The sequence below is a fragment of the Apaloderma vittatum genome, unplaced genomic scaffold (genome assembly GCF_000703405.1).
Source record: "Apaloderma vittatum isolate BGI_N311 unplaced genomic scaffold, ASM70340v1 scaffold27665, whole genome shotgun sequence".
NCBI lineage: Eukaryota > Metazoa > Chordata > Aves > Trogoniformes > Trogonidae > Apaloderma > Apaloderma vittatum.
Genome location: NW_009719239.1, coordinates 2,088 through 12,435, shown reverse-complemented (window position 1 = coordinate 12,435; position 10,348 = coordinate 2,088). Strand labels below are relative to the sequence as shown.

Below are 10,348 nucleotides of genomic sequence, written 5' to 3'. Positions count from 1 at the left end.
CTGCCCGCAGCTGCTCGCCCAGCTCCAGCCTCACACGTGCTCCGTGTGCCTTCTGCTCACCCTGTGCTCCTCTGCACGGAAAGATATCCAGAGCCTTCTGATAAACACCCCCTAAATAGCTTCTCCTTCGCCATCCACAGAGCGGCATAGAGCGCCTGACACCACACCGAGGGGGTTTTTTTTTTTAGGGAAAGCCGACCTGGAGGAATGAAGTGCCCCACGCTGTTCAGCGCTGACTGACCAACTAAGGAAGGACCCTGGTGAGCTCTGGAGCACTGAGCCCATCCTCCTGCCCGGAGGGAAGAGAGAAAGGCTGGGGGATCCTCAGGCTCAAGCAATGGCTGAGGAGAAGCCTGTGGCCATGGGTGATTCACGCCGCGCTACGGTTCCAGTCCCCTTTAGGGACAACGCTCAGGTGAAGGATTTGTCACCAGGAGACCCAGGGCAGCCCCGCGCGAAGGAAGTTTGTGATCGTACCCCAGCACCACACCCAGCTCCTTGACGTGAACTCTCATCTGGCCCTTCAGATACTCGGACAGCATCTTGCTTTTGAAATAGAGCTCCTGCAGCCGATCCTCCAGGTGCATAACGCACTGAAAAAGCAAAGGGAGGTGTGTCAGGGAGAAGACAGAGCTCTATCGAACCTGCACCCAGCCTCAGAGCAAAACAGCACAGACCCCGTGCGCCTGTTGCAGTCTCCCTGGCCATGCTGAGGTGAACACTTTGCAAGATATTCATCAGCAAGACTCCTGCTTTTGAGCAGAAGCCTTTGGTTGGGTGCTAAATCAGAATTAATGAGGGAGCTGTCTTGGTCCAGAGCAGCGTTTAAACGCTCAGACAGCTGCAGCGGGGCAGGCCCTCACTCCTGAAACTTTAAAAACCATCACCCTCCCAACTGTCCTTCGTACTTACAAAGTTTGGAGATAAGTGATGCTTGTAAAGCTGCAGAGTGGAATGAAGCAGGTTGGAGACAAGACTTGAGACTAAAACTTCTTTTCCCAGCTTATTATCAATCATCCGTCTCTGGCTACTGGCCACTTGCACCGTCCATTTGTCCGTGTCTGCAATAATGCAGACGGCTTCTGCGATCGGTTCATCCAGAACAGGATGCTGCAAACAAAAAAGGAACAGCAGAGCCCTCAGGATGACAAATGACAACTTTTCACAAAACATCACCGTCCTGGCTAGCAGGGGCAGCATCCCAGGCACCGCTTCGTCTGAAATACAGTCCCCTGTGCCAACGCTGCATTCCCTGTCGGCAAACCAGGGCTTCCCTGCAAGCAAGGCACAGGCTTAGGAGGAAAATTCTTATTTTAAGTTTTCTTCCAGGCTTGAAAGTGTGTCCCTGGCTGACAATTTTATCTTCTCATATCTGAGAGAGTATAGTTTGAAACCTCTAAAACTGAAAGTACCAAAAATCCCATGGCTGTGTTAGGAAATTGGGTTTATTCCCAGTTGTCACTGGTTTCCCTCCATGGGAAGACCAGCAGGGGGAGTCAGGAACCCAGCCTGTGCCAGCCCCTCCAGCCCTTCCAGGAGCCTTTCACCCCTCTAAAGCCATGGAGGCTTCAAAAAGAAAGTGTTTGGAACCCGCAGTGCTTCCCCAATACATTTCTGGGGCTGGGAGCACCTCTTTCCAAAGAGTCCCACGGGGACTTCACACGGGGCTAGGAGCCAGTCAGCACTTTCCTTGCAGACAAGCATATAAAATCATGCCTGGTCCTTCCACGTTCTCTCAATCTTTGAAACCTGCAAGCGAAACGAAGTCTCCAGATGGACGTGCACCACAACTAGGTTGTATTTCAGACCCAGCTGGTTTGTAGCAGCAGCCACCTCACGCTGCTGCCTGAAGTTCAACTGCATTTCACAAACGGCTGAAACACTTGGCCTAAACCTCAGCGGCTTAAACCAGTGCCTGGAACAGCCGGGCAGGGAGCGAAACAGGGCTGAGCACGAGGAAAGGGGACGGGTGACTGTGCTGCCGTTACCTCAAGAGGTGTGGAATGAGGGGACATCTCGCCAGCCTGGGCACGGGAACTTCCCCCTTCCCTTGGGAACAAACTGTCCTGGTGACTAGGAAAGGGGTAGGAACTATCACGCTTCCCAGCTGTGCCCTGGTTCATCTAGGGAAAAGCTTCTGCAAAGAAGAGATGATTTCCAGCACACATGAGCAGTGTGAGTCCCCTTAGGACAATTATCTTTGTACGGGTTTCTCTTTTTCTACTGTGAGACACTTCGACGACAAACCTAAAAAAGGAGTGATGTCCCCAAAACACCGAGCGCTCCTGATGGCTTCAGCGCAGACAACACGTTCTGCCCCACAAGCAGCAGCACGTTGGCTTGACGTGCGCAAAGAGGAGGGAGCAATGGGAGATTCTACACAGAAAGGGCTGTCAGAGACTGGGACAGTCTCTGGTAGGAAGTGGCTGAATCGCCATCCTTGGGTTTTTTTAAAAACCACCTGGATGTGGTGCTCAGGGACATGGTTTAAAGCGAGCCTGGGACAGTTAAGAACGGTTGGCCTTGATGAGCCTGAAGGTCTTTTCCAACCTTAATGATTTTATCGTTCTGCACAGCCGCTGCGGCAAGACCCTGTGCCTGGGAAGGGACGCACAGCAACCTCAGCGTTTGGTCGTTTAACGTCGTTCCACCCTGCGGGCATCGGCACCCAGCAGCAGAGCAGGCTGCCGTGAGACAGTAATTCCCCTGTGGCTTAGCAGAGAGATCCACCCTCACTAGGGCAGCGGCCTCTGAGCTGGCTTCAGGGGGAATCTAAGTTTCTGTGCTCTGGATTTGCAGTGAAATACCCACTTTTTTCAGATATATCGAGAGAGGAGAATTAAAAAAACTGGTGACCTGGGGCCATTGAAACCCGAAGAGAGATGCGACAGTAAATATTTCCACTTCCAGCAGGTTTGTACATTCAAAAACATTTGCCTTTCCCTTTACTGTGACAAATACATTTACCAAATATAGCTTAATTACCTGCACAGCATGAGACAAATCTGACACCAAACAGTGCCTCAGCTTTTCATCATTTCCTATTCCTTGCAAAACAAAGTCAGGGACGTAAGATGAACAGTAGCCACCTAGCAAGGATCTTCCAAAATTGGCAATACTGGGCTGGACAGAGTTCACTTCAACTAATTTTGACCTGCAAGAGAGGCACATCAAAGAGATGTACAACAGTAAACAACAAATTCAGGTTACAGAGAAGTTGCATTTTCACATTTACCATCTCTCTTCTAACTTCCTTTGAGCACTTTTTAAAAAGAAAAGGGTTTAAAGTCAGCTTTTGCAGTCAGCGCATTGTGGAAGAGAAGGATAGGAGCCAAGATCCCAAGGCACAATTAACATTTTTTTCCAGCCCGCTGATCTCTCTATATTCTTTCACAACCAGCGAGCTCAGGAGACACTTTTCCAACCACTGATGGCTCCATTCCTCCAAACACGGGACGTGTTTCTATCTTTTTGAGGCCCCGCCACTGCTGAACAGCACTTACCCAGGAAAAGGAATCTCAAATTCTTCTGCCCAGTCCTCTTGCTCTCCTCCATAATAGTTACTGCTTGGTCTAGCCAGGTCGTGACCTGTATCCTCGCTTTCGCTGTCACCCAGGGCACTGTCTGAACTCTCATTTCTTGGAATGTCCCAGTCAATTCCCGGGGCGACTTTTTTCTCTACGTTTTCTCTATCCCCATGGGGGACACGAATAGAGATTTTCTCTCTTTGGTCCTGCTCATTAAAGCAGTTTTTGTAGGTCTCTTGCCGAACAGAGTCCATAAATCTACAAAACTCGCTAGGTGGTTTGCTAGCCTTTGTACACAGCTTTTTAGAAAACTCTAAACTACTGTTGTGAGCAAGAAGGTCTGTCGCTGCTTGTCCTGGAATATCATCAATAGTCCGGGTTTCAACTGAGCTGTCGTCAGTAAAATACTCGTCGAACAGACTCATGCTCTCCGCGTTGTACGCGTTTGGATTCCAGCTCTGATGCTCACGAGCAGCTTGAGGAAAGGGTTCAGCTGTCCCACAGTCTCTATTTTGGTCCTCAACAGTTTGTTTAGCTTCACAGCTCTGATCAGCAGACGCTCCTTCCTCCGCTGCCGGCGGGCTGTGATGCCTGGCAATTTGTTCCACCACCGCCTGACTTCGGAGCTCAATGTCTGAATCCGGGGACATGGAATCTCCGATGAGGAAAGTCACCTTCGTCTGAGCTTCTGCGGTGCCGCAAGGAAATGCGTCGCAGAAGAGCTTATCCGGCGGCTTCTTCTCCACGGCGATACCGGGTGACCTTGTCACCCCGACCGGCTGGCTGCCCGACTCCAGCGAATCCTCGCTGCTCCACGTGTTCGCTGCTGGCTCCAAACCAGGTTCCGTGACCACACGTTTCTCTGGTGAAGCTGACCCCGCGCACGCCACCGTCTCCAGTTTTGCATCTGGGCAGGGTCTCGGTTGCTTGACGTCACCAGCATCTTCCTGGCAGTCGTCTGGAACTATAGTTCTGTTGTCCTCCGAGGAAGATTCCAGCTCTACATTAGGAGCGTTTTGTGCATCTTCTCTCTCTTGCTGTGAAACACTTTCTGTGTTTTGTGCGAGGGAAATGGGACATTTGCAATATTTACAGCTACAGTTGGGGCTTCTCGCTTCTTCAGACTCCGTTGGTAGCAAGTTGCCCCTGTTCTTGTGCATCGTGACGAGCACATACTCAGATTCTTCTACTTCTCCTTTCTCCAGCGTGGTCGTTATAACAGTTCCAGGCATGACGATGGCTTCGTCTTCCCCATTTTCTAGAAGATGCGTCTCTTGAAGTTCAGAGCATCTGATGAAGTAAGTGAGGAAATAAAGCAACCTCTGTACCAGGTCGTGCCTTTTGCCGACCACAACCGTCTTCGCTAACCTCACGGGCGATCCGATAGCCCCGTACAGGTCACCTAGAACAGGAGAGAAACCAGACAATTATTTTGTAGCTTTAAAATAAACTATTCTTCCAACAGACAGTTGTCGTCACCAGTTTTCAAAGGCCAGGCCTGCGACAGAACAACTCTGAAGCAGAGGAGCGAGGACAGCTACGCCAGCATTTTGCTTTCAGGACAGAGAATCCCAAGGATGCTGTTGCTCTCGCCCGCAAGGTGACACGCTGGTCAGAGAGACACCTGATCTCACGTCCTGGGCAGCATCCACGGCACCTCACCTCAGCGTCGAGCTGTGGAGCCTCGTCTGCTGGGTTCTTTATATAGCCACGGGAGAGAGGAGGCCTCTGCTCCGAATTACCCTGGATAGCCTGGAGACCGGGCTGACCTTTCACCCACCAAGCGCAAGCTGTCAGGAGGAACAAATCCACGCCAAGAACGAGAGCGAAAAACGACAGCGGCGGGCGCGGAGATGAAGCCAACCTTCTCTTCCCTCCCCTCGAGCCCTGCTCAGGTTGGAGGGGCTGTCTGGGCTGAACCCCGGATTCACCCAGGGCAGTGTCTGTGCACGGGCTGTTGTGAGGGTGTCAGGGCGCCGCAGGAAGGCGAGGGTGGGGGGACAAGGCATCCGACCCAACCACAGCGGAACCGCTGAGCCCCACGAGCTCTGACATCAAGGCTCCTCACCAACTCCTTAGGGCAGAACAGGGCAACTTTGCAAAACTGTCCATCCCTAACCAAACTCCCTGAGAGTTTATGTGCAGAACAGGACAACACGACCAGGGAGCAGGGAGCTCATCCCCTCCTCTCATCAGCAACCGCGAGACAGCGTGAGCCCCCCAGCTTTGAGCCCCCTCACTCAGGGGCTGTGATTTCCTGCGCTGGGTCGTTCCTTCGCCTGTTGTACTGAGGGCGATTTCCTTGATTTGCTCTTTCCAGAACCCAGCTTATTGACAGCAGCATCCCCTGCCTAGTAAAATACTTATTTTTCTTGTTTTGAACTAAAAAGAAAAAAAAATGAACTGGGAGGGGCAGGGGGAGGTAACAAGCGCCTGTACAACCCACCGCGCGCACACCCCCGGAGGCAGAGGCGTTGGGCTGGTTTGGAGCTGTTTGCCACGTACCGAGCTGTGCCCACAGCGGGTTGTAGGGGTGGGTTTTGGCCAGCATGTCCACGCTCTGGGAAGAATGCTTTTCCAGGAAGATCCTTATGGGCGGCTGCCCGTTGGGCATGACGGTGGGGACCCAGGCCAGGTGGTTCGTCAGGACTGCAGTCAGCAAAGCTGGTAAAAACCTGAAAGCAAAAATGTTCAACATGTTGGGTTTTTTTCCCAGGTGCACATTCAGAATTTTAAACTGGCAGCAGTTCTACGGGCTGTGTGGATCAAAGGTTGCAGAAATGGCCCAACGAAGCTGGCAGAGCTCATCCCCTTCGTTTTGGTTCTTTGGGGAGAGAAGGGAGGGCTGCAAACCTCTATTTTAGAACACACACTGAAAGTAAAATGAAATATTTTAAACTCGTGGCACCTCAGTTCCTCTGTTTGGCAACGAGGCTTCCTATTTTGCAAGCTCTATGTTGTAAAAAACATCTTAAAACCAACGTACTTTGTTCACTGTAAGAAAACGGTGGCATGGTGTGACCTCAGTCCTCCAAGAGGGAGATCCCAAACCCTTGGGATCTGCGACTGCCCATGAGAAGGAACGCTATTGCTCCTGAACCTGGCAGACAGCTAGGGGCTGCCTTCCGCCACCTGCTAGGCAATTTCAGCACAAATGGCTGCTCCTTTTCAAAAATAGAGTTCAGCCAGAAAGGTTGTGCCCTTGCACCAGCAGAACAGCTTTCACTAGGTAAGCAAGTAAGGTGAAAGCTTTGTCTGAAAAAAAGCAAAAGCCTGAACTGCCTGATCAGTTGTAAGGATAGAGCCTGGTTTCTGCTCCGTGGAGGTTCCTGCTCCCAGGAGCCTCCCCGCGTGCCGACAGATGGTGCTGGCGGCCACTGCAGCAAACCCAGTCTCGGGGAGGAAAGGAGTCAAATGCCACCGAGCCTTAAAATAACGCTATTTGAATAGTTAATGAGCATCAGGCACCCCACAGCTTCAATTTAGCCATTTCCTTACCTGGAGATGGCCAAAGGGAGAAAGGAGATTTAAAACTGGATCAGAAAAAGATACGAGGCTCGATTTTCCTCTTGCTTCCAGCAGCATAAATCTTACTACATTTAACATAAAGTGAGTAAAGAAACTCAAACAAACACCCATTTCAGCGTAATCGAGATGCGCAGGGCTCAGAATGGCCGGGGCCAACACGGAAAACGCTTCCCTGCAGCGAGAACTGGTTTTAAGAAAACACATTTGCTTCTCTCCCTAAGCCCTGTAGTTTCTCCCGTGGCACCGAGGCAGGGAAGGTGGAACCACGGTGACCCCTGTCACCCTCCCATGGGCGGGGGGAGAAAAGCTGCCCAAGTTGGCGGCCGAGCTGGAGGGTGGGGAGGAGCAGCCCCTTGCCCCCCTGCAGGGAGCACCTTCCCCCCGAGCCAGAGCTGGGCTTTCAGTGCCACCCCTGCTCAAACTTCACGGGTTTGTGCTCGTTTTAGGACTTCAGTGGAGCCACACGCTTTAAAAAAGCTTTCCCTACTCAGGCTCTGGAGGAAGAAGATGAAGCGTTGACAAAAGAGTAAATTCATCAGATTCACTTGGCTTTATCAACAACACTTCTCAGTTTTTAACAACCGCTCAGGCCTTCGTCGCGAGGGCAGACTGGCGAGCGCTACTGAAGCACCATTTCTTTAGTGGCATTCTACAGAAGTTTAAGAGCAATTTGTGGTCAGACACGGCTCTAACCTTGCACATCATGTGATAACTGATTCGGAAAGGTAGATTAATTCATCGCATAAGGCATGTTCACCCCCTTCCAGACGTACACATCCATCACGCGCTTCCTACGGCCACGTTTCAAATGTTTGGCCTCTACCGAGATGTAGAGGATTGTGGGGAAGCAGGCATTTCATGAGACACTTCCTTTTTTGGGGTTGGAAATAAGATAAAGCCTGTTAATTCTTTGATTACCTGGCTTTTAAAAACGCATTCAAAAATTGCTTTGGAGTACACAGGCATAAACACATCTGTAATTTAAAAACTAAAAGCCACCGTACTGGTTTTTAGAAGCGTTTTCCATCAGGAAAGTGAACTCCTTCATGAAGCGATGGCAAAGCTGGTTCTTTTCTGGTGTCCCCGACATCATGGTAAGCCAGACAGGCTCCCCGATCCGTGGCATCGTGTAGAGATTGCAAATAGTCGTTCTAGAAAACAAAACCAAAAAATCCAGAAGACTTAACAAAGAAAAAACAAAACAAAAGCCAGAGATCAAATAAAGCCAGAACTCGAAGAATTTACCGCAACATTCAGTTCCAGCTGCCATTTCTATCAGAAAAAAATTTCTCTCATCAACCATTATCCAAACCATGTTCCTCATTAACAGAATTAATTAATCCTTCCACCTTGGAGGGTTAAAGCCTCGCACATTTCTCATGCATCTGCCTAAACTGGTCCCAAACACAGGAACAGGCACTGGCAGAAGTCCGGAGCTGCTCTCTTTTGAATTAAGACAAAGTGAATGATTTTTTTTTTCTTCCTATCCACCTGCTTTCTATCAATTTACTTCCTTGGCTTCAGAGTCAAAGCTGCCCTCTGGTTTCAAGGATAATGCAGCTCCTCACATTCTTTTTGACTCTATAGTCTGATTAAAACTTTGGCTCTGCAGTAAAACACCAGATTAAACCCTCTCAGATTACTGTTACATTCCTCCAAAATCTTTACTAAAGTATAGCTGTGAGTACAACACCTATGTTATGACACCCCCAGAACCTGTATTTTCATCAAACAGAAAGTGTAAGCCTGAAAAAAAATCCAAAACAACAAAGCAAGTGATGGATCAATTCAAGTTTCTCCCCACCTAACGCACTACTTTGTCTCAGAATATATACTTTTCTTTTACAACACAAAGATTTACGTTTTCCCATTCTCCCTAGCACCACCCCGCCCCGATTTATACAGATCTCGTCCAGATGTGCTGGTGTAAAAAAATTTATGGACACTTCCAGAAGTGAAGCGATCGCCGTGCGCGTCAGGCGGGCAAACGCACACTCGGGCAGCAGCTGCCAAAACTTCCGCGGTTTTAGTGTTTAAAGAGAAAATCTCAAGGAAGAGCGAGCCTGGCATGGGGGAGGAAAGAGTTACCAAGTCACCGGGGCTGCTCAAGGTGGGCAGCGGCATTTGCTGCCTGATTTTTCCCATCAGTTTTCATGAGACACAAAAACCGTCCTGTGGGTTCACAACAGTCAAACCCAGCCCTGCCTGCCCCCAACGGTTGGATTTTCAGACTCTCCATCCCCACAAGCTTGACGGGGAAGCCAAAAAAAATCATCCAGGGGCTGGAGAGGGGGGAAAGTCGAGTTAGCAGACCCAGAGGGTTTTTTGCTGTTTGCCAGAGGGGACGTGACCCGGGACACCGGGGGGTCTCCAGCAGCACGGTGCCATCGGGGCACCAGGATTCCAGGTGTTTGCAGCAGGGAGTTGGGACTAGAGGTGGGATTAGTGAGGGGAAAAGCTTTCTGTTCGCAGCCCGTTAACCGACGTGGATGTGAAAAGGGGCCCAAAGAAAGGGAGAATCCCCAAGTCCAGGAGCTTCCAAGCTCGCTGAGTTTCAAAGCTCAAAACTGAAACTTCAATCCCTCAGACACAGCTGACCTTAGAGGCCGAAGATAAACTGCACAACTGAACGTAAAACACAGCTTATTTCTCCTTTGTATGCAAACTAACCCCAGGCCAGCCTCTCCGCAGCTTGCCTGTTTCGAAAAAAAAACCAAAACGAAAAAAAACCCCCAAACTGAAACCGCTTCTATACCAAACCCCAACATGTTAAAATAATTTGTTTTCGTTGAACAAGATAGACCGAGTCTTGTGATTCGTTATTTACTATTCTGGTAACCCTGGCAGCATCTGCAGCTGATAGTGTTTCCTCAGCCCCAGATCAGATTGCCCTGGCCGGGGGCCAGCAGGCATGTGACTGCGGCGCAGGGAACCCTCCATGCCAGCGCAGGCGGCAGCGGCACACAACCCAAGGGCAAGGATTAACTGCTTTCCAGCTCTGCAAACACCCAGGGAAAACGCTCTCCCTCCCTTTCATGAAAGAAAAAATAAAATAATAAAAACCCAACCCAACGAAAAAAATTCAAACGCTATTGGGAAGTTAACCAGATCTAAAAAAATCATCAAAAAAATCAAACTGGCCCCTCTCAGCCCCCTCCCCTCTGCTCACACCCCCCCAAGCGCCAGCGTCGCACGAGGGGAAAGTTCAGTTAATGAGAAACTCCGTCCTTTTTGAGGGTTCACAGCGTGTTTAAAGCGGTTTGTGTTTGGAAATGGTTCTGGGAGGCTGAACT

The 10,348-nt window shown here is 50.1% G+C and overlaps 1 protein-coding gene across 1 annotated transcript in view; it reads right to left on the bottom strand.

Moving 5' to 3' along the window:
- The window catches only part of FNIP1 (folliculin interacting protein 1), a gene marked incomplete at its 5' end in the record, with an annotated part of 8,718 nt that extends 489 nt beyond the window's left edge, over positions 1–8,229 (bottom strand). Inside the window, 6 exons of the mRNA XM_009870557.1 lie at positions 478–593; positions 913–1,110; positions 2,986–3,154; positions 3,504–4,929; positions 6,033–6,202; positions 8,060–8,229. Of these exons, the coding sequence (XP_009868859.1) occupies positions 478–593; positions 913–1,110; positions 2,986–3,154; positions 3,504–4,929; positions 6,033–6,202; positions 8,060–8,229 (2,249 nt within the window). The remainder of the gene's footprint in view (positions 1–477; positions 594–912; positions 1,111–2,985; positions 3,155–3,503; positions 4,930–6,032; positions 6,203–8,059) is intronic.
- Positions 8,230–10,348: the final 2,119 nt, after the last annotated feature.